Source organism: Vigna unguiculata, chromosome 5 (assembly GCF_037176805.1).
Source record: "Vigna unguiculata cultivar grain cowpea cultivar isolate G323 ecotype 2 chromosome 5, ASM3717680v1, whole genome shotgun sequence".
In the NCBI taxonomy this organism is placed as follows: Eukaryota; Viridiplantae; Streptophyta; class Magnoliopsida; order Fabales; family Fabaceae; genus Vigna; species Vigna unguiculata.
Genome location: NC_140796.1, coordinates 8,124,368 through 8,151,844, shown reverse-complemented (window position 1 = coordinate 8,151,844; position 27,477 = coordinate 8,124,368). Strand labels below are relative to the sequence as shown.

Here is a 27,477-nt window from a genome sequence, read left to right as displayed (position 1 = left end):
ACTTCACAAGAAAAAAAACCCATAAAAGTTATTCCACTTTTCTTACATTATAAACTACATACTATACACAAATTAAGGTTAAAAAACATTAATTAATTAATTAATTATATATATATATATATATATATATATATATATATATATATATATATATATATATTATATTATATGACATTATCATGAAACATGGATTATAAAACCAGTAAATAGTATTGTTAAATTCACAAATATTAATATATTAAAGTTGTGAGAAAACTTAGTCTACCCCCTAAAATAATGGGTTCAAATACACCATTTTAATAGACTAATTTACTATAACAAAGAATTTTTTTTAGAGAAATTCTATTAAAAATAATTATATTTTAAAATAAAGTAGGAATGATATATTTAGTTTGCATAATAAATTTAGTTAAAATAATTGTTATACTTATTATTTTTAACAATAAATCAAACTTAGAATAATAATAATAAAATTCATTCATCTCATAGTTATCAATATATATATATATATATATATATATATATATATATATATATATATATATATATATATATATATATATAACATTTATCTGTTTGTATACAAGATTCAAATTGATAACTAGAATCAATTATAATTTTTTATATTACTAATTAGAAAATTACTAGTTTAATAATTTTTATATACTATTAAAATTGTTAGTAATAAATCTAATTAAAAATAATAATTTAAATTTATGAGTATAAATTCTGATATTAAAATTAGTATTTAAAAGAATTATGTATGACTTAAAACAATAATAGTTTTGAACTTTTTTTTTTATTGAAATCAACATTTTAATTTTAACATTTCAAAATAGATTTTTAATATTTTATTAATTTTGTTTTAACATAATTTTAAAATAAGTAGTAATTATTACTGTTACTCATAAATATGTTTATTATTAATTTTAATGATACTGATAATTTAAATTAAATAGTTGCAATAATTAGTACTTGTTTTAATAGCATCCCTTTATATTAATTATTATTAAAAGTAATAAACTCTACATATGATTAATAATGTTAAATACATTAATTATTAATTAAAGTTGCCAAAATATTTTTGAAAAGTTTATTTATCAAATATAGTTCTATAAAATATACAAAAAACAAAAGCCATGTCCCAGTTTTGTTATCACTGACGCGTAATCAACAACGAGAAATCGGTTTTTAAGGACCGGATCTCTGAACATAAAAGGTTTTGCTCGTCATACTTCAAATTTGTTTCACATATTTCTATTTGATGCGTATTTATATCTGATCATATTTTAAAATATTTATTAATTTTTATAAATAAAATATCTTATATATATCGATAACAATGATTTATAAATTTTTATATTAAAAATATTTAATATATTTGATTTTAATTTAAATTTATACAATAATTTATTTCTTATAAATTTTCAAAAAATTGTATATTTTTTATATATATGTGTCATATTTTATTATCTTCAAAATAACATATTATATTTGTGTATCATGTATCTGTGTATCATAGGTCAAACAGAGTTTATTTGTATAATTTCTTTGAAAATGATTGGGGAAATTTTTCACAATAAGGCACAGTAAATTTTTATGTTTAATTTGATTATGAACCGACATGAAATCTCCAGAAAGTATCTTTAGAGGAAACTGTGAACTATAAATATGGTGAAAACACATTTCAATTTTTGAATTTAAATACTTCAATTAGGTGAATGAACTTCAGTGCTTTCGGATTTAAAAAAAAAAAACACAGAAGCTGTAATTCTCTATTCGAGAATAGATTATTTATATTTTCTTATTAGTCAGCTACTGAATAAACTGTGATTATCGAGCAATAGCGAAACAAAATAGGTAAAACAGAATGCACAAGTTTATCAGCAATATAATATAATACTATGAGCCATTTTCTTTCTCTAAACAGAAAAGTACAAATTGCAATGTGAAATAACACGGATTTTTGAAACAAACATAACGAGCCATTATGTATGGAAAATTCATGAGAGATAATGTCTCAACTATCTGATTTTGTGTGTGTTGTAGTATTAGTTTGTGAACAAGCTGAACCTGGACTCTGCAGAACTTGGCATTCGCGGCCAACAGATTCCGATTCCGAATCCGATTCCGACGCCACCGTTTCCTCCGTTTTAACCTTCTTCATACAAAAACAAAGGTACAATTCTTAATACTACTTCTTCATTCGGTTAATGAATTCAAAAACTCAAGAACACCACATGCGCGTACCTCCGATGTCGATGGCGCTTCGTTCACGATCTTTCCTTGTTCCTTCTCCCTGAGCGTTCGCATAGGAGAAACTCTCTGTTGCAATAAGAAAAAGAAAAATCAGCGTCGAGAAATCGGAATTGAAACGAATCGAACATAATATGTGCTGTTATTGTTGTACAAACCATGCAGCGATTCTTGAGTTCCTTCAAACGGAACAACCGGTCAACCTCGATTTCGAGGTTCTTCTGAATCTCCCCTCGCTCTTCCATCTCCTTCATCTTCACGTCCAGCATCGCGTGTTTCTCGTTCAGTATTTTCTCCGTTCTGTCCTTGTCCGCTTTCATCCTCTCTAACTTCTTCTTGACCGCGCTGAGCTCCTCTGCCAGAGACGTCTCCGGCGGCGCAGCTGCCGGAATCAAGACGGCGGCCATTGGATTGTTCTCTTTGTCGATCAATGAAATCTCGAAATACGACCGGTCGGGCTTGGGCTTGGGCTTGGCGGAAGGCTGGATGGGATCGGCGGGAGAGTTCTTGAGCTGAAGCGGCGTCCGGCCAGATCGCGGCCGGATCTTCGGTGCTCCGGTCGTCGGAGTTATCATTTGTGTCTGCATTGTTGTTTGCATTTGGTTTTATGCCGTGTTTGGTTGGTTTGTTATTGATATGGGACTGGGAACTGAAGGGAAAGGTATAAAAGGGATTCGAGACGACGAGTTTTGAATTTGAACCAGACAGGCGCTAACGGCTAGTGCCTTTTTTTATTGGGGTAGGGCTTTGCTTATGAATTATTTTGCTTTTAAAAAGAAATACATTGGATTCTCTCTTCTATAGATTCGCATAGTTAACACTTAGATTTAAACTTATTAATCACAAGTTTTAAATCATATATTTTATAACAAATTTATGCAGATGTCATTAAGCGGGAAATTTCTGTTAATAGCAACACGCAGCAACAATGCCGGCTTATTAATAAAGGTATAGACAAGTTATGAACATATTCAATTTAATTTATTTTAAATGAATATAATTCTTTTACATTATCATTGAATGCTTTCTATTTTCTTCTTGAAATCAAATTTTATTTGGTGCTGATGTTCAAACTGTCTAAAAGGATAGATATTTTATGTTTTTAATGTTTGAATTGGAATTCATAAAGCAAATAAGAACTCAGTATCAATATGTCAAAGAAACTTTTTGAAACTCTTAATCATTTTTTTGTGCTCTTTTGAATTTACGGTTTTGATGTACGAGTCATTATTGACTTTAGTGAGCACGTCCATTATTAGTTTTGAAATAACATGTCCCTTTAAATTGAAAGAAACAAGAAAATATTAATACAAGACTTCTTGAGTAAAAGTTTTACTATAATTGTCAACATTATAGTTAGATTTATGCAAATTATTTAAGGAAACTTTCAAGAATTTCATCAGCGATGTCAGTTATATTTCACTGAGTCATAATTAGTAAGATAAAATGACAAAAATAATTGGATAGAAAAAGCATTGTAATTAAAAACAAAACATTACATGATACTATAAGCTTTAAAGAAAACCTTATTCAGTGGTAAAAAAAATATCATTGTAAAACTACAGGTAAGAGATTGCTAAAACAAATATATATTTTTTCAATTTCAATGAAACTAACTGTACAAATAAATGAAGGCCTACATCTCACCAAAGGTCAAAAGGAAATAAAATATTCCCTTTCGGTGTTTATAACAGGTTTATTTCAACTTCCATAATTTTTAATAAATAAATGTTTCACATGAAATTTAGCAGAAAATCCATAAGAATCAGAGATAATCCATTGGAAGCTCCCAATTATCTTCATCATCCCATTCTTTATGATTGGGTTTTTTTCTTCCCACACTTTTTCTTCTCCTTGAAATTTGACCATATGTCTCAGATTGTTCGGAGTCATAATCTACCGAGGTTCTCACATTGTGATTCCCCAAAAAACCCTACCACAAACAAAATAGGTTGGTTTATGATAAGCAGGACAGAATAAATGGGCTTATTATTTTAATGACAAAAAACAACAAAGTTCAATCAGTTTCCTGCACTGAATTCCATATTGAAGATGTAAACACTTACAGAAGAAAAAATGTTAACTTCTCTCTATCGAAGTTCTTTCACATTATTTATTCTATAATGACAAAAACAGTACCAGAAAGGTCAATGTTTTTGAAACTAAACTAGGTAATTGAGAATGTATTCATTGCTTGTTCATTGGTTGGATAATACTTAAACAGGATCATAATGGAAATAGTTAAATATATTTTTTAATAATATATAATAATTATCAGTAGCTTGCTTTAAAATCATACGAAAATTAACTTGAACTCAATTTGAAAATTACTATAAGAGAATAATTTTACTTGCCTTATAAATTCATAAAAAAATTAGTTAAATAGAAAAACAGAGGCAAACCTAGTATAGAGTCTTCATTTATTTAAAAAAAAAAGTTTAAGAACTTTGTTCATAATAAATTTATAAAAAGACTTAATTCAATTTCAAATCCTTCATAAATTTGAGTATTTTATTACTTTCTTCTTCTTTATAAAAGTAGACACACTACACAAGGGCCTGTGCTTCTATTCGTTGACACTAGTTCATAATAAGTGTGATTGTCTATTTATGTTTCCAGCAAGAAAACTAGACAGGATTTAGAACCCGAATCATTGAAGAAGAAACGTTTACAGCAGTCAAGAAACAGATGAGAAGAAAATCATTAAGCAAACATAGCAGTTTTATTGATGAAAGTAAAGGTACCTTAGAAAGCCTTTGAATGCGTAAAGCTGCAGCTTCATGCACAACAACTGCATCAGATACTACCTCCAGAACGTCCTCAACCAGCAAAGAGTAGGTACTCACCTAAAATGTTAACATGTGTATCTGGATGAGCCAATTTTTTTGTGATCGTTACTTGTTATCGAAAGCTGTGAGAACTTTTACAGAAATCCCTAGAAACAATCAAAATTTTAACATGCTCTAGATGTTATAAATTTATAGAGTAAATCCTTACAAGTCCTAAGATATTAGCGTGGATCCAGGATTTTGATCCAAGTGGAGCCCATAAGACTAGTGAAGCTAAGTCTAATATAAGATAATGCTAAGTTTGACATTATCGTATGGAAGTCTTCTCATAAAAGATCAGCATTTTCTATGTTCTTAAAATAACTCAGACAAAAACTAATTCTCAATTTAATCCACCAAATCAAATTCAGCAATTTAGTCACCGACTAATAAAAATTGGCCAAAATTTATTCCAATTGTTAACTCACCATTAGAAGGATAACTCAATATTTTACTTTCCAATAAAGCCTTTCCAACTTAGTTGTCTAAAAATCAGCCCTGAGGGTTAATTTTATCAAAACTATTTTGAAGGAGGAAGTTGAGAGAACAGAGTCATTCAGTAACATTTTCTAGTAGATTATGATGCGTGACAATCAAGGGCCAAAGATTTTATTAGAAAATAAAGCATTTATTACATTGGAATTTAGAAGCATAAAATAAATATTTTCTTTTCCAATAACGCCTTTCCATTTTAGTTGTCCAGAATCAGCCCAGAGGGTTAATTTCAACAAATTTTTTATTGAAGGAAGAAGTTGAGAGAACAGAGAGATTGAATAAAATTGTCCAGTAGATTAGGCTCTGTGACATGGGATGATCAAACATAAAGCAAGAACCCCTATTTATATACTAAATAAAACTAGATGGTTTCCTATCCAAGTAAGGAAACATCATGAGATAATAAAGACAGGTGGAAACCAAGGAAATGAGGAAACTTATCTTAAGATACCTCTAAAATGTTCTAAAAGATATAATATTGATATATTTTTCGTAGATACTAACTCCGTCAATGAATTAAAGCATACCAAGCTTTAAGCTTGTTACTATTAACCTCTAGAATATGGCCTCCACCGGACATGCCTAGAATGATCATCATTAAACAAAATAGCTCCTGGGTTACCTCCCCCAGAGCATAAGTTTGGTATTTCCTATTAAATGACAAAATTTGCATGCAATCTAGCTCTGTACATGTACTATTAATCTTACAAAGAAGCCACCTACTTACCAAGCTTGATGGAATGATTGATAGTCCAAATGAATCTAGTTCAAGTTCTTCAACAGCACCTGAATTGATGCAGAAAGTGTACCCACGCACCTACACGTTAAGATTTCCACAATTAGATAACGAAGATAAAAGAATAAGTGAAAACAACAAGGTCAAGAGATTTATAACCTTTCCAATGTTCCGTTGAGAGGGTGTTACAACTTTGTATCCAACCTAGCAAATAGCAACATATTAAGATATCTAGTCACTTTTATCAGATCAAGCTACTCAGCTAACAACTCAAATGGCTATTTCATTTTGGAAAATATTAAGAAAATTTATTGCAATTACCCAGTGTCAAGCAGAATCACCCTGATAGTGCAAACCCAGGAGTTATGAACTTATCTGATTCTTTCAGTGGCATTCATCCAACTTATCAAGTACTTAATTTTATCTAGTTGTGGCATATGGCATTGACTATCCATGCTGGCATGCTGTGTACCGAGGTTCTTGTTTTGCTAAGCAATAACGGTGGTCTTATTACTCTAATTTGAAAGAATCGGATAAGTTTCCAGTTTCAAATAACCATAGAGAATTTAGATCTCGCCAATAAATTCTTTATCCCAATCCGTGTTGAGTAGTAGGTTGCCTTATTTACACATTATTTGCAATAATTTACACGGAAACTAAGAATTTCGAATCAAACCCTAACAAGGTTTGCAAATTACTCCGGTAACTATTCCAACAGGTACTTGTATACGGCTAAGATGTAAAAGCTAAGCATGCTAGCTTTGTCAATCATCACCTAACTCCACTGCTAATGTTAGCTAAAGGATAAAATCTTATTTTTCAACCCAATAACCAATGTCAGGATATTTAGAACACATTTAAATAAAAGATTTTGAGATCTGCCTTCATAAATACTTAAATAGAAAAATTGATTATTTAGAAAGGCAGCTAAGACATCTGACATACAATATCATATCAGAGGTTATGTTCACATAGTTTGCCAACCCTGGAAAAAAAAAGTCACTGATACAAGCTTAGATTCGTTATTCGACATAATATCTCCCTCTAAGGCAAGGTTATGGTCATTGCATTAAATATTAATCTGCACTGCTTCAGCAACACCAAGAGTTTGAGTACCGTATAATACACAAAGACAACGTCTTATCCATATTGTGCCACACTATGAACTCAAATAAATCATGTGAAAGAAAATGATCCTCAAGTTTGAATAATTAAAAACAGTAAAACATACCAGTGTCTCCAATCCAATCATTTTAAATTCATTATCTATTACACTTTCATCTTGGACAAGGACGACATCTCCAACCTGAAAAAGGAACAGCAGAATACCCAAGAAGTCACTTGTTGGCAATTTGCCATCAGAACATTCGATCCATCGGACATTTTTGACAAAAAAGATTTAGAGCCCCCTTTCCACTGAGGAAATCCCTAAGTAATATCTTTTATGTTATTGCAGGCCAAAAAAAAAACAAAAAAGCAAAAAAATTCCACAAAACTGATGCAAAAGCAATACTTGGATTAAGACTAAGTATGTTTGAAGCTGGCATGTACATATTCAACCGAGAGAGGGATCAAGCCTAAATCAGAAAAAAAAAACTCTCCTGAATCCAAACTTCTTATACCTGGCTGATATCTTCCAGAAGGAATTTCTCTGAATCCCCAGAAAGCAAGTTCGGCCTCACCTCCACAAACAACACCATCCACTGAAAATGGAATCCACCAAAAGAATAAATGCATAAACAAGTTAATTTCTTTGTCCTACAAATAAGACATCACACCAACAAAACAAACAAACACTATTAACAGACTCCATGACAAAAAAAATTGTATTCTAGAGACATGCTAGCAAAACAAACTGCACAGAACTGAGATTGAGCAACTACTTTCAAGACTCACAGAGGTGGTGTCCACCCAAAGTTGCGAGACAAACCCCATGCTAAGGGCAGAGCGAATGCTTATCACCTGCTTGGCCAACAAATTCGACCTTCTAATTACCTGTTTACCTCTTCTCACACGTTTACCTCCAAATTTCTCATTCTCACCTTGATCAACATCATCATCTTTCTTCAAATCATTGCCATCCCCATCTGCACCCCCCTGAACCCGAACCAAATCACCTTCTCCCTTATCATCACCACCTTCCACTCCATCAAACGGGACAGACCCACTTTCAGTGGCAGAATCTTCACCAACAGGGTTTCCCTCCAACCCAAAAGTCTTTTCCTTTACTTCTTCAAATTCAAGTTCGTTGTAAAAGCCATAGCCCCTTGATGGGCCTTCATTGGAGCGGGAGCTGAGCGCCCAAAATACACTTTTGTTATTGCAACTGGTTTTGGAGGGTTTGGAAGAGAAGGGGACGCGGGAACTTGGGTTAAGTTGGGTTCTGGGTGTATGAGTTTGGCGCGAATCGAGGAAGGGGAATCTTGGAGATTCTGCAGCTGAAAGGGTGAGAGGGTTTGTGGCGAGAAACTCAGTCATAGTGAGTGAAGGGGTAGACAGAGACAAGGCACGAAAGTAGCATGGTACAAATTTTACAGCATTAGAATATGGTGTTGCGTGTTGTTGAGTATGTTGAAGCAGAACCAGAAGAAGCAGATGCAGAAGAAGGGATACGAAGGAGTAATGTATGGAATGAGTGTAGAGGAAAAGTAGAAAGGTAATCAACAACGGATGTTTAGAAATTAGGGAAATTAGTCTATTAGATAATTGGAGTTTTCCGAATTTCTTTTTCTTTTTTGGCATTTTTCTGTATAGATATATTGACTATTTACTAAAATATTATCATAATTATCAATCTTTTTATCTATCAACATAGTCTTAATTCATGTTTGAGTTTTACATTTAGTATGAATAAAGAAAACTTTATACTAACAAATAAAATTCACTTTCGTGGTTTTACCTTTGTAAGAATTAGTTTTAAATAATTAGTATTTAGCAAACATACTCTTAATGCAAAGTCTTTCTTCCTGTATCTTTGACCACTTCTCCTGTATTTCAAAAAATTTTAAAATTTTCATTTTGCCCTTCAGTTATAAATAATTACTTTCTCTCATTCTTATTTATCCACCTCCGATAGCTTAATTTGTTTTACAGATATCAATATTTAGTATCTTATTTTTTTTCAATTTTATCCGTTACGGATATTGACATTCAATATTCAATTCTATTTTACTAATATTGATATCTATAACACTTTTTTTCTTTACGAGATGTCGAGATATATATATATATTATGGATGTCAAAATCCTTTTTATATATATACCAGATGTTAAAAAGTAATTATTTTTATCTGAAGGACAAATTGAAAATTTTAATTTATTTTTGAGATAAAGGAGAAGTGGTTGGAGATGTAAGAAGAAGCAACTAATGCAAAACATATTTTGTTCTCTTAATGTAAAATATATTTTGATGCATTTCAGAAAGATTATTCTGAAAATTTTCCAGAACATATAATCTGAAAATCAGTTTTACGAATGATAAAATAGTCATTTTGTAAAGCTGTGAGCTACGTGAAGAAATTATGGGGTGCAGAAAGTAGAATCTCAATCAACTCGGTTTGTATTGGGCTGAAGAGCCCATGTTTATCAATAATTGTCCTCCTGTGATCGGAATCCAACGGAGGAAAGTTCACAGTAAACGAAAGCCACTGGATTGAAAAACAAAAGATTTAGGAGGTGAACTTTGGCACGAGCGGTGGGTGACAGTGACACGAGGCTAACGCAAATTCCAGGTGTTGGTTGTTGTATAAAGGAAGAGGGATGACACAGTGATTCTCTTTCATTCCTTCTCTAACCCAAATTCCCATTCTTTTCTATCAAACTCTCCTCCCTCAGAAACACCGTAGCAGAGAAGAGAAGAGGAGAATTTGGGTTTCATTTTAGCAAGGTAATACTTTTTTATTCTTTAAATGTTTATTCATTTATTTACTATTTATTGGCCTGCTACTCATTAAACTATAACCGTGCTATCATTTATACATATTTATACTTAGTAACCATAACTTATTATAATACTTTATTATGTCATAAATAATTATTTATTATTTCATTCAATACATGTGCATAACTAGTTTCCGATTAAAGGTGGTAAAATGGATTTTCTGAAATTATTAAGAAAGATGATTTAAATAAACCTATTCAAATATTATTTTCCTAAATAGATCTGTTGGAACATTATTTTTTTAAATGAACCTATTTAATTTTTGTTTTGCTTTTCTAAGATCGTTTTTATAGAATAATATTTTTTTTAAAGAAAATTATTTAAGTAAATTTATTGGAACATTATTTCCTTAAATACAGGAACATTATTTCTTCATATTGCCTTATTTGTTTTTTTTTTTTCTGTTTTTCTAAAATGAGAAGAAAAAAAATTTAAAACTAAAATTAAAATTATGAAAAATTAATTAATTAAAATATTAATTTTAAATTTTAATTATTTTAAGAGAAGGAATAAAATAAAATAAAAATTATAAATTTTTTAATATAATTTAAAACTAAATCTACTATCATTAATTTATTGAAAAAGAAAAATTTTTATGATCAATAATAATAAGAGCAAATACAATAATATTCTAAAATCTTAAAATTATATTTTATTTCAATTAGTTTTTTACAAATTATTATAGTAGTAAAATATTTTATTCTAAATATATTACAAAATTAATATATTTTAAAATCTGCAAACAAATATAGTATAACACATTTTTTTTAAATGGATGGAAGTCAAAATTTTAACTGAATTTTTTATGTTCTTATCAGAAATTACTTCGAAATTCAACTTCCCAAAAGTTGAATTGTGAAAAGATTTTTTCGAAGACGAAAAAAGTTAAAAAAATCAAGCATTGAAAATAAAAATAAAAAATTTAAAATAATTACTTAAAAATGTTGAAAGTAAATTTTAATTGCTTTGATAGAAAAAATACAAATTATTTAAAAGTGAATAAATTTTAGTTTTGTAATACTAATTTTGTAATATAATGTAAAATAAAATTTATTATTATTATGATAATAGTTCGTAGAAAAAAGACGAATAGAAAATAAAATATAATTTTAAACTTTAAAACATTATTATTGATCATAATTCTTTTTTAACTTTTTAATAAATTAATAATAACAAATTTAATTTTAGATTATATTAAAAATATCTTAAATAATTTTTTATTTTATTCCTTCTCTTAAAACAATTAAAGTTTAAATTCAATGTTTTAAATTAATTTTTCGTAATTTTGATTAAATTTTTAATTTCTTACTTTCCTTTCATTTTAGAAAAAAAAAAGTTTTATTTGTTTTGTTATGTTCGGTTGTTGCTGGCTAAAAACACATTGAGATAGATATACACATACGCTATAATTGGGTAGATTTTGATCCATCCCACAACCCTATTTTCAAGTATTTTGAATTGATAACAACGTTTGGTAAACTAGGTTAAGCTATTTTTACTCCTTTTTTATATTTTTCTGTAACAAGGTCAACACAACTTATGTGCTTCCACTTTCAATGATTAATAATATAATATTTCATCTACCATTCATAAATCATTGTTTTTCTTTTTCTTCCTCTTGTCTTGTCCGTATTCATCTATAAGAAAAAGAAATCATTTTAATTCCCTAAAATAGAGAACCCAAAAAAAACACGTGGGCCTAACTCCAAATTCTGAGCCCAAAAATAGTTCAGGGAACGGCATATTCGCATCCCTTGAGGGACGATAAAGTACCAGTCACGTACCGCCACGTGTCGGAGAGTAAAGGAAAGAGAACCATACATCTATCAAAGAAGCTATAAGTGGCGACGCGAGTCTCTCACCGCTCGGAATCAAATATTCCAGAAATCATCGCATTCCCTTCGCTGCCCCTTCCCAATTCCCTTCCCTGGTACTCTCTCGCTCTCTCGCTCTCTCGCTCTCTCTCTTTCTCTCTCACGTTCTTGAAATTATTTGTTTTGTTTTGAATTTTGATTTCATTGTTTCGGGTTGCTTCAATTTCAGTTCCGTTTGTTAATTGTCTTCTCCGTTGGTATGTTTTGTTTGTCGCTAACCCTAACCTAATTTTTCCGGTTCGTGATTCAGTGGTTCGAATTTAACCGTTAGATCTCGCTGTCTAATGTTGCTTATATCGATTTCAGTTTGTTGGATGACAAAATAACCTTTTTTTTCTTCTTATTTTCCGTTTCTGATGTTGCAACGTTTTGGCATTGAATTTCGTCCTCTTTAGGCGTTGTGAATTGTGATGTGTTATTTATGACAGTGTTGTTTGTGGAGTATGTTATGATTATGTATTTGGGTTAGGTTATGGTAACAAAATTTTGTGGGATATTTTGGAGTTCGTCCTCTGTTGGTGTCATAAATTGTGATTTTAACTTGGGTTTTTCGTCTTTGTTCCATTTTTGGGTGAATTGAAACGCAGATTGTCAATTGGATCTTCATGAGTTCAGCAACCACTGGAGCATACTTCGTTTCCTGTGTTTCGGGAAACAAGAACAACGACCTCCTCTGCTGGGTTTTGCTCTTCTTGCTGCCTAAGTTTTTGGGAACTCCATTTGCCTACATCAACTTTCTCTTGATTCAGGCCATTGACAGGAGTCCATCTGCGGTGGGGGTTTTGGGAAACTTTGGGGTGGTTAATCTATAGTCATTTTTAGTTTGGTCATCAGCAGCAGCATATTTGGATCCCTGATTTCTGAGCGGTGAGAAATGGTTTCCTCTCAGTTTTCTGGTTTTACGAAGGGCGGTTACAAACCGTCACAGACTCACTTACTCTTTCCTGCAAACCTTCCTGATACTGTGAACACGGAGCATGTTGAGCTAGATTTCTCTGATGTATTCGGCCCAGTTACTGTAGATTTGAACAACATTGATTGCACTACTGGTGAACCTGTAGAAGACGTGAATGAGCTGGTTTATGATGACCCACCAGTCATTCACACCCGATCTCATTCTCTGGTTGGCCCTTCTACTTGTGTTAGTCAATCACTTAAGCTTAGCAAACTCACCATACACGAGACTGAGGATTCACTGGAACTAGTGGATTATGTTGATGAAGAGACCTTTAAGGACATCAAAGAATCCTCCTTTGTCGAAGAGTCTTTGAAAGATGAAGACGGCAATATCTCGAAAACCCAAAGAGTTAGCATTGAAGATTTTGATATTTTGAAGGTTGTGGGGCAGGGTGCATTTGCTAAAGTATATCAAGTGAGGAAGAAAGGTACTTCAGAAATATATGCCATGAAGGTTATGCGGAAGGACAAGATTATGGAGAAGAACCATACTGAATACATGAAAGCTGAGAGGGATATCTGGACAAAGATAGAACACCCTTTTGTTGTTCAACTCAGATACTGTTTTCAGGTACTTAATTTCGAAATGGCATGCCCTTTTCTTTTCTTCCTGCTTTTACTATCATTGTGTATTTTACACAAAATCTAAATGAACATTTTATTACTATAAGTTATGGATATCCAGAATTGTTTTCTTTGTTAGTAAAATGCTAACTCATGTTACATCTTACGCTCTTTCAGACAAAATACAGACTGTATCTTGTGCTTGATTTTGTAAACGGGGGCCATCTCTTCTTCCAGCTTTATCACCAAGGCCTTTTCAGGTGAGTTTAGCTTTGAGATTTTTTGTTTCTTCTGTTTCTGTTTTTAATCTGCGGGATTAATTTGTGGTTCTATTTTTCGTCTACTGTTCAGAGAGGATCTAGCACGCATATATGCTGCGGAGATTGTTTCTGCAGTTTCTCATCTCCATTCAAATGGAATAATGCACAGGGATCTGAAGCCTGAAAATATTCTACTGGACGCTGATGGCCATGTACACTGTCCTCCCTCCCTACCTTCCTCATGTTTTTCATAATGACTTTTTAAACCGTGCTTCCATACCTGTAATAACTGAACAGTTTTTCTTTTTTGATCTACTAGGTTATGTTGACTGATTTTGGCTTAGCAAAACAATTTGAAGAGAGTACAAGATCAAATTCGATGTGTGGTACATTAGAGTACATGGCACCTGAAATTATTCTAGGCAAAGGCCATGATAAGGCTGCTGATTGGTGGAGCGTAGGTGTTCTACTGTTTGAGATGCTTACTGGAAAGGTTTGCATCTCTTTCCTTCTTAATTTGTAAGGCTGGTTTTTCTGTTGGGTCTTTGTAGTTTAGATTGTCTTTTTGGGGGGTATGAGGGTCTGTTTGCATACTAGTTGAGGGAAAATCTCACTTAGTAAATATAATTGGCTCTAAATTATGAATTATGGGGTTTAAGAGGAGTGAAGTCTGTGTCAAACTTATACTTGCATCAAATACTACCTAATCATGGCTCAATAATACACTTTTACAGTGTTTGATGTTTTTTCCTATTGTTTCCTGGCTGCCTTAGGGTGCAAGAAAATTTATCCAAAAGAAGTACCTTCTTTGAAAGCTACATGTTTGTACCTGTTTTGGAAGATATCAAGAAACTATTATTGGTTCTCTGAAACCAAAACACTAGTCTTAATTATGTCATTTACATGTCAATAATATATTTTCTTTCTTTTTAAAGTTTTTTTTTTTTTGTGTAACAACTCTAGCCAGCATAAATGTGGTTTGTTCAAGTTTTCCTTTTCTGTCGGTTTTTGTTGTGTTATAATTGCACGATTTATTAAATGTTTAGTTGGCAATAGGATGATAATGTTTTTCATTGATTTTGAAATGCTAAAATATTTTTGATTTAGTAACAATGTTCTTATCTTTAAACCTTAGTGTATAAATATTCAATTCAATTTATTGAATTCAATTAAAGTGTTTTCCTGTTCCGTGCTAGTTCTTGTGGAGTTATGATTGTGTGATTTATTCCCATAGGATAGTATACTTTAATTGATTGTATAACGGTACATATTTTTTTGGTTCAGTAAGTCAATGTTCATATCTATGAATGTGAATTTTGGGAATTTCTGGGACAGTATGACCACATATATTATTTGGTTCATTGTTTTTGTTATTGTAGTACTATATATTTGTTAGTTGTAATGTCGTGGGAACTGAATAGCTGCTTGGTCTTTTGGAGTTGCTAAATGTTTGTTGATGTTTTCTCACCTCCTCTGCAGCCGCCTTTCTGTGGTGGGAGCCGTGACAAAATTCAGCAGAAGATAGTTAAAGACAAGATCAAGCTGCCAGCATTTTTGTCAAGTGAAGCACATTCACTGTTGAAAGCGGTAATCACTACTCCACAGAAATTATTTTCTTTGATTGTTTTGATATAGTTAATCATCTTCATAATCTATATCTTATATATTATTATTTGGTGTAATTATGAGCTACTTCACATTAGACTTGATATATTTTAAACTGGCTTTCTCTACTTAAGCATGGAGTGAGTGGTGAACTAGACCACTAGAATTTTGTTTTCTGGTATCTTTGCAGATACCGTAAAATGTTTGAGATCATTGTATCTTTTAGTGGTTGCAAAAATTGCGAGACAATTACTAATTGGATTAACTTAGAAGTCTTATGAACATTGGTCTGGAAAATGACTTAACTTCCAACATAGTTGTTTAATCAACCAAACTAACGTGTACCGAAGCAAATAAAATACGGAGGTACAAATACCTATGAGATTGTTAATTGTCCTAAACTGAAGGTTATTAATAAAATTAGTGTTAGTTTTCTTTTGGGCATGATCACTAATGCATCTATTGCGATGCTTTTTTTCCGTTGACTTTTAAAAGGATCCAGTTTGTCACAAATATGAATTATTGTTTTCTTAAAATGCTGTAGAAAATTGACAACTTTTCTTCGTTGTAAGAGATTTCAATTCCTTGATTCGCATTGTATTGAGTTTTTCTACTATTGCAGCTGCTACAGAAGGAAGCAACGAAGCGCTTAGGTTGTGGAGCCCGGGGGGTTGAGGAAATTAAGGGACACAAGTGGTTTAAACCAATCAATTGGAGAAAACTGGAAGAACGAGCAATCGAGCCAAGCTTTAGGCCAGAAGTAGCTGGTACGCACTGTGTTGCCAACTTTGAGAAGCGCTGGACTGATATGCCTGTTGTGGACTCGCCAGCTGCCAGCCCAAATGGTGGAAACCCCTTTAAGGACTTCTCTTACGTCAGGCCTGCACCCTCTTTTCTTCAGAGGAATAGCCCTGCCTACTGACTAGACAACTTGTAACGCCTTTTACTTAAGCTGCATGTTTTTATAGTACTCCTATTCTTTTCATTAGGTAGTTGCCTGTATCTGGATGCGTGAACAGTGAGTAAACTGTCACAATTGCCTACACTAAAGAATTTCTTGTGCCCCTAGCTAGGACTTGTGTGAACTTTGCAGGTTGTGAGTTCAGTCACTTATTTATGTGCCTTGCGGCTCCACAATTGTATTAAGCTGTCATGCCTGGAGGAAATAAATTGCGTTTTTTATACCCTGATACCGTGCACCTTCTCTTCCACCGGGCTCATAAAGTACTGTGCTTACTTAGCACTATCTGTCATGGGATTTTAAGGATGCTGAAAGTAATTTTTGCCCACAGCCAATTTTACGATTTGGAAATTAAGTTTTATCAATCAATAGCGATTGCTTCAAAATTTCTAATATAGTAAAAGGTTATGTACTTTTATATGTTTCTACTGGAGTATGAATTAGAATCCCAGTAATTATAGTTCCTAGGATAAATTAAGTTCTGAAACTATTAATTTAACTGCACAATCATACTAATTGGTTTTATTTTAATAATCTAGAATTATATACGTTGATTGATTGTACTGTTTTGTTTTGATACTTTTATTTGCATTAACAATCAGTGAAATATGTATTAATTGCGGATGTTTATTCAAATTAAAAACTTAAATATGATAAGTATTCAAACTACGGATGGCAAAATGGGTCTGGCCGGCTTGCCAATCAGTCCAAAAAAGGACGGGTTGGGCGAGCCAGCCCGCCAGTCCCTTTTTTCTTTAATTTTATGTTTAAAATTATAAATAATTAAAAAAGAATACTTTTTTTTATATTACATTAATAAATTTATATATATAAAATAAATTTATAAACAAAATTTTAATAAAAAGTTAAAAAAAAGAGATGAGCCTGTCGGTCCGCTAGCCTGCATAAAATCGGAACGGATTACAGTTTTCAGCCCGTTTATTGATGGCGGTCGGCCCGACCCATTTTGTCACCCCTTCAAACTAATTCTTAAGTCCAATATTACGTCTTCTTTTTAGTCAACAACTGGATGATTTCAATTCTAATAATTATAGTAATTATTAACTTGAATTTTTTTTAATACCTCAATTTAAAGTAATTGTTTTTTTATTCTTTTAAAAAATAGCCTGCACAAATTAGTCTTTGAAAATCAGTGTTATTTCATGTTTGCTTATTTGATTGATATTGTTGTTGTTTGCGTAAAATAAAATTTGGACATGTCGGTCCTTTTTTATTTTTTATAATTTTTTCCTAAATTTATAATGTTGCAGGAAAAGGATTACAAGATTTGTTTTCTCTAAATAATAAATTTAGTTGGCTGAGGAAGGGTGAAAATCACGTTTTCCCTAGATTGTGGTCGTGAAATTTATCTTTTCCAGAAAATGAAATTGATTTGACGAGTAATGATGCCAATTTTTTGGAAGACTAATTTCTACTTTTTTATAAGGATAAAATGAATAAAAGAAATCCTTACAAGATTAATTTCTGCATTTACTTTTTGAAGAAATTTAAAATCAATAGTGTGAGGCTACAAACATATTTAACACAGTATTTTTTGTGTAAGGTTTTTGTTGGATGAGGTTTGGGGTGATTTTGAACCTAGAAAATAAACAGAAAAGGTGGATAAAGAAAGGAGGAACAGATGGCCAAGAGCTACCATGCATGCTGACGTTATTCGTTTGTAGCTTCTAGTTTTGTGAGAAAGAAGCAACCAACATTGCTGAGAGCATTGCCTTCGTTTGAAATAAGGGTCATGGCTTCTCTGCTTCCCACAACTGCAACAACACTTCAACATAATCGCACCATCTGCTTCTCTCCTCTCAAACTCAGCATCCCAATTACCATTTCCTTCTCAACAAACCGTTGCAAGAGTACTTCTGTAAAGTGCAATGCAGTTTTTGGTGATATTCCCAAAGACTTGTTGGAGACCACTTTTCACTTGGACCAGTTTTCTGTCTTCCAATCAGTGTTAGTGAAGTTTCAGAATGTAACTGAAGATTTATCAGACGTGCAGAGGTGGGGGTTTGTGGTACTTGCAGGGCTGACATGGGCCTATTTAACTGCGAGGCCGGGTGTCCTTGTGGGCGCCATTGATGCATTCCTTTTGGCCCCTATTCAACTGCTTTTGGACAGTTTATCTGGAAGAAGAAATCTTAAAAGGACTGATTTTCTTATTGGGGATAAACTAGGAGAAGGGTCTTTTGGTGTTGTTTATTCAGGTGTTTTGGTCCCAAAGAATGTAGATGCACAAGAGTTGATGCAAAAAAATGGAAGAGACAAGGTGAAAAAGTTGGATGCCAAATCTAAGGATAAAGTCATTCTTAAAAAGGTAGACTCATGATATTCGTTTATTTTCCGATGCTTCCTTTGTTTATGGAGTCATTGTTGGAACTAAATGGATATGATTTACTGACATTGCTTCTCACTTACTGTTTTTGAATCAGCTCCGGTCGTATGTTCCCATTTGTTTCTTCAATATAATAACTATTTTTTTTTTCTGTTCACTTTGAAGTCTTAAGGGTTTGAGGGAAAAAAGTGGGAAATGTGCTGTGGAGGTTTAATTATAGCCATTCCTTCTTACAGAGGATAGAATGATTGATGCAGAAGAGTTAGACAGCTATTCAGAAAAGGAAGCTAACTCCCCATGTTTCTTTTGTTTTGGAGGATTATATGATCCTTTTGTTCTTTCTTTTCCTCAGAAATTTCTCCTTTTTCATAAAGGGAAAATAGATATATAGACTAGATTTCGAATATTTAATCTTTATGTTGTTGATGGTAAATTCAAACTTGTGTGCTGACTTGATTTATCATCTCTCAATTTACATATGATGTTGTAATTCTTTTTCTTTTTCTGTTTATAATCATAAAGCCGGTTAAATGTACTCAGGAGCTGACTCACGGAATGTGCAGGTAAAGGTTGGAATTGAAGGGGCGGAGGAATTTGGTGATTTTGAGGAGTGGTTCAATTACAGACTCTCCCGAGCAGCTCCCGAAACATGTGCCAAGTTTCTTGGAAGTTTTGTAGCTGACAAAACCAATTCACAGTTCACAAAAGGTGGAAAATGGCTAGTTTGGAAGTTTGAGGTGCTATACCAAATATTCCCTTTAGATAAATATAGAGCCATAGGTTGCCTATCCATGCAGCCATGCATCACTTAACTCATGAATTTTGTCATGATATTGAATGACGTTGTGTGCTTACCCACCTAGTTGGATAAGGCTTTGCTGTGGTTTGTTATGGTGAATTTAATTCCAAAATGTTGTCATGAATATGGAACAATAGTAACTTAATGCATGCAGATATGCTCCAAACATATTTTATGATATACCAACTATTCCATAAACTAATTGCAGGGTTGTCCACATCACAGGGAGGGCGATCTCTTGCTGATTACATGGCTGATCAAAGCTTCCCATCAAACTTAGAGTCTACCATGTTTGGACGTGTCTTGCAGGGTGTAGACTCTTCTAAACGAAATGCACTAATCATCAAGCAAATAATGCGCCAGATCATTACTTCTCTTAAGAAAATTCACGACACTGGAATTGTTCATAGGGATGTTAAGCCTGCCAACTTGGTAGTTACCAAACGGGGGCAGATTAAACTCATCGATTTTGGTTCTGCAACAGACCTTAGAATTGGAAAGAATTATGTTCCCAATCTTACCCCTTTGGATCGTGACTACTGTCCCCCTGAACTGTATGTTCTACCAGAAGAAACCCTGAGTCTTCCACCAGAGCCAATTGCAGCTTTCCTTTCACCAATCATGTGGCAGGTTTTATTTATATACTTTATTGATGTAGTAAAAATTCAGTTTCTTCCCTAAAGGGTGACATCGTGTCAGTTTTAGTAAAATTATATAATACGGGTGAACTTTGTTAAAGCATTATATAGGACAATATATTCACTGAATCCTGTATAATTAGTTAAGGCACTTCTTTTAAATGAATGTCTCAATAGCACATTGACTTAAGTGAGTACTGTTATGGCTAGCATTACTGTATTAGAAACATCTTCACTGGGATTTCTAAATTGCTCCAAGCCTGAGTTATTCATTTTCCTATAGATTTTGCATCATCAGCTAGTAATTACAGATTGTGGCATGATTGACATCGTTTGGTAATTAATCTGTATGGTATCATTTCATTCAAGTACACGCACATTTTCAATGTGCATGGATCATCCCATGATTTTTCCTCTTCCCTGTTTGTTTTTGCAGTTAAAGAGTCCTGATCTGTTTGATATGTATTCTGCTGGGATTGTACTCCTGCAAATAGCAATTCCAACCTTAAGATCTTCAGCTGCTTTGAAGAATTTCAATTTGGAGATAAGAACATGTGGATATGATTTGAACAAATGGAGAGCCTCTACTCGCATGAGGTCTGACTTCCAAATTCTTGATAGTGACTCTGGAAGAGGTTGGGACTTGGCAACAAAGCTTATCTCCAAGAGATGTTCCCAATTAAGAGGACGTTTATCTGCTGCTGCTGCTTTGAGGCATCCTTATTTCCTTCTGGGTGGGGATCAGGCCGCTGCAGTCCTTTCAAAACTAAGCTTTTAAAGCACAAAGTGAGCTACTTAGAAATGCTATGTAGGTATACTTGTTCCATTCTGTGATTGTTTCATTTTTTTCACCTGGTCCATATTTCTGACTCTTAAATAAGCTTCAGCAAATCCCTGTTGGCTCCTGAACATGTGTCTACAGTGGTACACTAAGTAATTAGATTTGCATATGGAAACAATGATTTATATTGACTTAATTAAACAAGATGCATTTGAATCGTTGATAAAAAAAAAAAAAGATGCATTTGGATCTTTATGCAAGCATCTAGAACTTTATATGGTTGACTTTTGCACCTTAAGGTTGTTAGGACAATTAGTTGTTAGTTGTAATAGTTAATTAGAGGGGAGTTCTGAAGTAAGTAGATAGGAGTAGGATCTAAGGAAGGGATAATGATATCAGTATCACTTATAGACTAAGCTATTGCTCTCTGAAAGGAGAAATCCAATCAGTTTTATTACAAAGGAGCAATTGCACAAAAGAAAAAAGGGAAATCTTCAAGCTGAGGTAGCATGAGTAAGTGAAGAGGTTGTTACAAACCAGAGCTGGTATAAGTAGTGGGAGGCGGTTTGATGTGGGAGAATACTTTTATTTGTGTCTCATGAGGCAAAGGGGAAAGGGGGTTATGCTATGACTTTCTGTTAGAGGAGCTATGCTCTGAGCAATTAAAAGTTATCTCCTTTTGTAGTTTCTTTTAAATTGCAAATAACATACAATTCTGTAGTGCCTTCATATTTTCTGCTTTTCTTTTTAACACTATAATATTGGTCTGTAACACCTATGATTACACTCATAATATGCAGGGACAGTATACCTATTTGTTTTTGCTCTTTTGATGAGTGCATGCCATATCACTGTTAATTGAAGTTCTCTTTGGCAATGTTATTGCAAAACGTCTGTTTCCTTCTGGAGGAGCTCGTATGATATGGATATAATGGCATCCCATCTAAATGCCGACTAATTTATATATTTACAAGCAGAAATCCGCAGAATTTTTCCCTATTTTCTATGTTTAAGCCTGAGAACCTTCAGAAGATCTGAAAGGAAAAAGCTATGATAGCTGCCTAGCATGTTGGCGGTCTAAATTCATACATACCTTGTTTGTTATCTGTTTGCCTATATGATATAAGCATATCTCCTCTCAAAATCAATGGCTGATTCAAAATGAGGAAGGAGTACTCAATGGTTTACATTTCTCATGATTTTTTCTTCAAGGGGTAAATATTCAGAGTTTGGCAGGATATGACCAGTAATGCCAATGGGTACACAAAATATAGAACTAAAGGAAGAGAGAGACAATCTGTTTTTTTTTTTTTTTCCTGATAAGTAATGATTTTTTACTTATCCAAGATATTTACTTTCAAGATTGGATGGTTTATTCAATTTCATTTGACAATTCCAATCAACCATTGCTATTGTACGAAGCTGTTGTTCATTGTATTCCAATCTACAATTTGCTATGTTTTGCACAAGACAACCGGTTAGCACCTATAGTATAATGCTAACTTATTTATTTTATAAATTGCTATATAATGGTACATATGTATATATTCTTTCTTATTGTAAAACAACAAAGAGTACTGCATCACTCTTCTAGTTTTATATGGTGGTGACCTTGCATGACCATAATGCCACAACATAGAAATTAAAGCATTGTTCATAACAAGATGGTTTGGTGAATCACATATTTATCCATGCATGGTTGTATAGGACCACAGCATTACAGTCGGAAACTTTCCATATATGGTTTTACAGTTCATCGTGATAGAGTATGTTGTTCAACAACTTTTTCTTCTTACATCCCCAGCTGCATTTAGTATTGCACACTGAATTGAACAGCGCAAGCCTAGATGATTGAAGCTGTATAATGTTTGAGGTGGAAGGAGATTTTGAGAGAACAATTGCATACCCATCATCCATGTTATCAGTTCCATCAGGAAAAAATTGCCACAAAAGGCTTCCAGCCCCACTCCCTCCTTTCTTTGTGGAGTTTAGGATGGTATTATACACACTGCTTATGACTGTATCTCTGTATGATGAATTGTAGCCAGGGTCTTTGGAAGATACACCAAACTCAGCAAAAACAACTGGCATTCCAAGATACTTTTCAGCATCCTCTATGTGGGCTTCCATCCATGATTTTATAAATGAGAGGTGAGAATCAGCAATTTGTTGTGAAATCCTTCAACCAGATAATTGATTAAGTTAGAACTGTAGTATATGTATGCCAAACAACAAATCACTAATAAAAATTAGTGTTGTGATACACTAGACAAATGCGCATGCATATGAAATGTAACACTGACATAAGTAAGTTTTATGAAAACTTAATATTTTTTTAATAAAACAATAAAGTTCTGAACAGACTTACCAAGAGTCAGCATAAATATGAACAGAAGCGAAGTCCACACCAAGAGCCAGGTGGTTCCTTATAAAATCAGTTCCAACCTGTGTAGCATATGTATTGGGATTGAACTGAGTTCTCTGAGGTGTTGATGGGCCATAAAATCCTTCTAGTCCAACCTCTACCATGTGTTTTGGATCAATTTTCTTCACTTGGAATGCCATTTCTTGAATCCAATCCTAGAATACACGTTCAAGTGAGTAGTTGAGTTCAGTGAACTATGTGACATCATGGAAAGAAGTTGCTTTTAGAATGCAATTGTTTAGTGTGATGTCATTATATGACATCACAAAGTGTGTTTATATTTTCTTTTCAATCAATACCTCTAGACCCTTCCTTGTGATATGGAAGCCAAAAGAAAGGGATAAACCTGTAACTTGTCACCTGTAGGATCTGAGGTGCAACGAGGCTCATTCATCAATTCCCAAGCAAAAATTGTTGGATCCTCCTTGTAAGTGATGTTTGTGAATGTGTTAACTCTATTGAGCACAGTCTACACAGTAAAAAAAAGAACAGTACTGGAACCAATTTAGCATAATCATTAAGAAAAACAATGACAGAATAAAACAACAGTACATATCAAGATATGATTCCAGAGTAGTTTTAGATGTTGCAATATATACCAAACAGGCTTCAATTCAGGTGTGGTGGTTTTGAACTGTTTCTGTATTTAAAGGAACTTGCCTTAACATGGGCCTTGTAGTAGCTTCTAAGAGTTGGATGTGAGAAGAAGTCATCATCGGAGGTCAAGTTAAGGCCAGCAGCATTACCCCATTTCACATATTGTGCTTTGCCTCCATATGCCTCCCAGTTGTTAGACAATGATAATATAAGCCTGATTTTGTATTTCTTTGCTTCACTCACCACAAAGTCCAGGGCCTGAGAAACAAATAATAAAATGGAATTACACAAGGTATGCTAAATTACCTACACTGATGAGTAGAAAGTCAGAAGTTTGATTGTAGCAGATTCTGATTTCAATTACCATGCCAAAGCTTACACAAGCAAACAATTATAGCACATTTAGCATGGTTCAATTGAAGTAACAAATAGCTGATAATACTGGGCAAGTTAACATTATAATAATGTGCGGTTATAAGTAAAGGATTGTTCCAGGAGACTAAATAGTCTCACATCTCTTAGAAGTTTAGGTCATGCAGTTTAAATTTGGACAAAACCGTAACGGAATTTCAATCTTCAAAGCGGAAACAGACTAATGTTCCGACCACAAGTCCGACAACATCGATTAATCACCTTGTTCTCGATATATTGTCCGCTTTAAAGACTGGAGTTTCGTCACCGATATTGGATGCACCGGAACAACTATTATTTTATGCAGTAAACTGAATACCAATTTAGTATAGAACATTGCACAGAATAACAAACTGTAAAAAAAAGCACCTTGAAAACTTCTTCATCATAAACTGATGGAGATTTCTGTAGGGCCCTCCATTGGCCATCATTGAAGGCCCACGTCCTACAAACTGTCATACCCACTGATGATGCCTGCTTGAACACCTCAGTGACCTTTCCTCTGGTGGACTCATCTGCAGCAAATACCATAAGCCAATATGTGTTGAATCCATTCACATAGAAAGGTTTGTCATTCACCACAAATTGGTTTCCCTTCTTTTGCACCATCTTCCAATCATCATCATCTTTCACGCCCCTCATTTCACTGAAAAACATGCAATACGTAAGAGCCAAGTAAACATAAGATACAACAACTATAGATGCAAGGAATTTCAAACACAAACCCATAATTTGAGACAGAATTTTCCATGTCATTTTGGCCTTCCTTGAGTGCTTCCTCGTCCTTCATACTCCCACCAAAAGCATTGCAACTTAAGTTTCTAGTAAGCATCAAGAAAAGTACCAAAGAAATAATGCGAACACCAAATATCTCCATTGAGCCTGGTTACACAGCCACGGTGTGTATATGCTGTATTGGATCATATTATATATATATGTGAACATCTTAAGCTTTCTTCCATACAAATTCATCAGATACAGAAGAGTAGGGTGCAAGTGGAGATCAATCTGATGATGTTTCTACTCTACCTTTAAAGCAAAGAAAATTCTCTATTCCATTGTTTAGCAATGGATAGAGGAAGGTGATTAAAGGGTAGGAGTAAGTTGCATAAACTTCACGTCTTCACCCTCTACTCTTTAAGGTAAGTTCAGGTGGGTTCCACACTATCACTAACTAGGTTTCGATACACAGAGAGAGGCTTTGTTGGATTTGAACTGGTTTTTATAGCATTACAGGAATAACTTTAAGATTATTAAATGTTAAGTCATTAAATGTTAAGGTCTTATAATCAATTCTTGTTGTGCTGTCTCCATCACAAACATTTGAGGAAAAACATTTTGGTCTGCACCCTTGAAAAGTTTTGAACTTTAAATTGTAAAATCTGAAAATATAATTTATATTTATAATTGTGTATTTTGAAATTTTAAATAAAATATATACTTTAGATTGTATATTTAAGAATGTAAAATTTACATTTGAATTGTGTAATCTGAAATTAAAAACTTTATGAAGGTACAATAAAAATATACAAAATATATGATCTTCTTTGTCCTCTTTTCTAACCCTTCTCCTCCTTCTTGCTAAACCTCTAAACTAAAATATGTGATTTAGTTGTCTACAAGCTAGCAACAGTGAAACAATAATATCACTTTAAGGTGTAACCTTTAGGAAGCTTTCTTCTTCTTTTTTTCTCAAAATTTTTCATATTTTCCTCTTTTGAAAACCATGCATGTCTTAGAATTGCGATGTTAAAAAGAATATTGGGTTTGGGTTGAATCTCAACCAAGTATAACCTTGAGTAAATTTTCTTTTTTCTTTCTTAAAAATTTTCATATTTTCCTCTCTTGAAAACCATGCATGTCGTAGAGACTGTGATGTTGAAAGGAATTTTAGTTGAAATTTTAACCTTTGAGGCGACAAAGAAGTTCTTTTAAATATTATCCTTTCTTTAATCTCTAACTTCTTTAATGTATAAGGATGAACATGGTTATTGAAGTTTAGACTCAACTCGTAAACTCATGTCACTTTATAAGTTCACTCATCAATTTCAACTTGAATCGAGGCGTAAACTCATTTTTTGCACACTTTTTGAATATATATTTTTTTATTTGATGTTATTGAGTTTAACGATGAAATAACTCAATTTGTTGTAGTTTGAACTTACATTAACTTGGATAAAATTTTTAGGATTGGCAAATTAATATTTTTATATATAAATTATTTTTTCTAATTAAATCAAAAGACTCTTCATTTTTCTAATTAAATCATTTTTTAATTTTCTATTTTTATAAAGTGATTCTCCTATGCATTTTTCAGTTTATAATCTTTCTAATTTATTGAATTAACATATATGGACATTTTAATTTTTACTTTAATTCAAGATTATTTGACTAATTCATTATGTGCAACTTGTAATGCAGTCTAAATACATCCATAAAATTTTACAAATTTTACCATATATGCAATGGAAAACACAAAATTTCATAATTTAGGTTATACTAATTTTGGAAAAAATAATTAGGGTTCGTGCCAATTTTATGAAAGAATTCATACAATCATAGTTACATACTAATTTGGGACAAAACTTGATTTGAGAAAAAACATCACTAATAGGATAATCATAAATACATAAATCATAGATACTAACATCAGTCAGAAGAGTAGAGATATTGTGGATATTGTGCGTTTTTCAATCTTTTTACCTTTCTTTCTACTCTTATTCTTTCTTAATGATTTACTTTAAAAAAGACCTTATAACTAGTGACAAAATCTTATTATCTCTTGACCAATATCCATCAATTTAATTTTTATTTTATTTTTTAAACAACAAATATATATAAATAAAATTGGTGATACAATAAAAATTTGTACTATATTTAATATAAATAAAATAATAATATATAAATATAATTTTAAAATATATAAAACATATATAAAAAATAAAATTAAAAATTTTTGGGAGAGTTGTGACTCCCCTCGGTCATAACAATGGTCCGCTATTG

General features: G+C 32.7%; 5 protein-coding genes across 10 annotated transcripts; 2 read left to right on the top strand and 3 right to left on the bottom strand.

Moving 5' to 3' along the window:
• Positions 1 to 1,861: 1,861 nt before the first annotated feature.
• On the bottom strand, positions 1,862 to 2,934 carry LOC114185758 (myelin transcription factor). 2 transcript variants are annotated; one of them, XM_028073661.2, is made up of 3 exons: positions 2,415 to 2,934; positions 2,251 to 2,325; positions 1,862 to 2,161 (listed from the first exon to the last, which is right to left on the bottom strand). In XM_028073661.2, exons 1-3 carry the CDS (start codon positions 2,853 to 2,855, stop codon positions 2,021 to 2,023), a joined length of 657 nt encoding a protein of 218 aa, XP_027929462.1. In that variant the 5' UTR covers positions 2,856 to 2,934; the 3' UTR covers positions 1,862 to 2,020. The 2 variants fall into 2 exon arrangements, with proteins under 2 accessions (XP_027929462.1, XP_027929463.1); XM_028073662.2 differs by having other exon boundaries at positions 1,862 to 2,158.
• An 899-nt stretch (positions 2,935 to 3,833) lies between these two features.
• LOC114185905 (uncharacterized) lies at positions 3,834 to 8,979 on the bottom strand. The gene is made up of 7 exons (XM_028073855.2): positions 8,212 to 8,979; positions 7,938 to 8,018; positions 7,547 to 7,621; positions 6,475 to 6,519; positions 6,307 to 6,396; positions 5,001 to 5,102; positions 3,834 to 4,189 (listed from the first exon to the last, which is right to left on the bottom strand). Exons 1-7 carry the CDS (start codon positions 8,791 to 8,793, stop codon positions 4,022 to 4,024), a joined length of 1,143 nt encoding a protein of 380 aa, XP_027929656.1. The 5' UTR covers positions 8,794 to 8,979; the 3' UTR covers positions 3,834 to 4,021.
• A 1,095-nt stretch (positions 8,980 to 10,074) lies between these two features.
• Positions 10,075 to 16,699, top strand: LOC114185109 (serine/threonine-protein kinase AtPK2/AtPK19-like). 2 transcript variants are annotated; one of them, XM_085673932.1, is made up of 8 exons: positions 10,075 to 10,201; positions 11,984 to 12,185; positions 12,717 to 13,657; positions 13,828 to 13,910; positions 14,002 to 14,122; positions 14,230 to 14,403; positions 15,390 to 15,497; positions 16,138 to 16,699. In XM_085673932.1, the coding sequence occupies exons 3-8, from the start codon at positions 13,004 to 13,006 to the stop codon at positions 16,435 to 16,437; spliced, it is 1,440 nt and encodes a 479-aa protein (XP_085530058.1). In that variant the 5' UTR covers positions 10,075 to 10,201; positions 11,984 to 12,185; positions 12,717 to 13,003; the 3' UTR covers positions 16,438 to 16,699. The 2 variants fall into 2 exon arrangements, with proteins under 2 accessions (XP_085530058.1, XP_027928427.1); XM_028072626.2 differs by lacking the exon at positions 11,984 to 12,185 and having other exon boundaries at positions 10,103 to 10,201.
• A 1,343-nt stretch (positions 16,700 to 18,042) lies between these two features.
• Positions 18,043 to 22,586, top strand: LOC114186316 (serine/threonine-protein kinase STN8, chloroplastic-like). Of its 4 annotated transcripts, none has more exons than XM_085673982.1 (5): positions 18,043 to 18,805; positions 19,387 to 19,531; positions 19,831 to 20,252; positions 20,697 to 21,068; positions 21,842 to 22,586. In XM_085673982.1, the coding sequence occupies exons 1-4, from the start codon at positions 18,230 to 18,232 to the stop codon at positions 21,036 to 21,038; spliced, it is 1,485 nt and encodes a 494-aa protein (XP_085530108.1). In that variant the 5' UTR covers positions 18,043 to 18,229; the 3' UTR covers positions 21,039 to 21,068; positions 21,842 to 22,586. The 4 variants fall into 4 exon arrangements, with proteins under 4 accessions (XP_085530108.1, XP_085530107.1, XP_085530106.1 ...); XM_085673981.1 differs by having other exon boundaries at positions 18,044 to 18,805; positions 19,387 to 19,560; positions 19,848 to 20,252; positions 20,697 to 21,046; XM_085673980.1 differs by having other exon boundaries at positions 18,044 to 18,805; positions 19,387 to 19,560; positions 19,848 to 20,252; positions 20,697 to 21,072.
• LOC114186317 (mannan endo-1,4-beta-mannosidase 6-like) lies at positions 22,575 to 25,456 on the bottom strand. Its single transcript, XM_028074374.2, has 6 exons — positions 25,200 to 25,456; positions 24,844 to 25,120; positions 24,127 to 24,321; positions 23,813 to 23,935; positions 23,410 to 23,621; positions 22,575 to 23,220 (listed from the first exon to the last, which is right to left on the bottom strand). The coding sequence occupies exons 1-6, from the start codon at positions 25,349 to 25,351 to the stop codon at positions 22,788 to 22,790; spliced, it is 1,392 nt and encodes a 463-aa protein (XP_027930175.1). The 5' UTR covers positions 25,352 to 25,456; the 3' UTR covers positions 22,575 to 22,787.
• Positions 25,457 to 27,477: the final 2,021 nt, after the last annotated feature.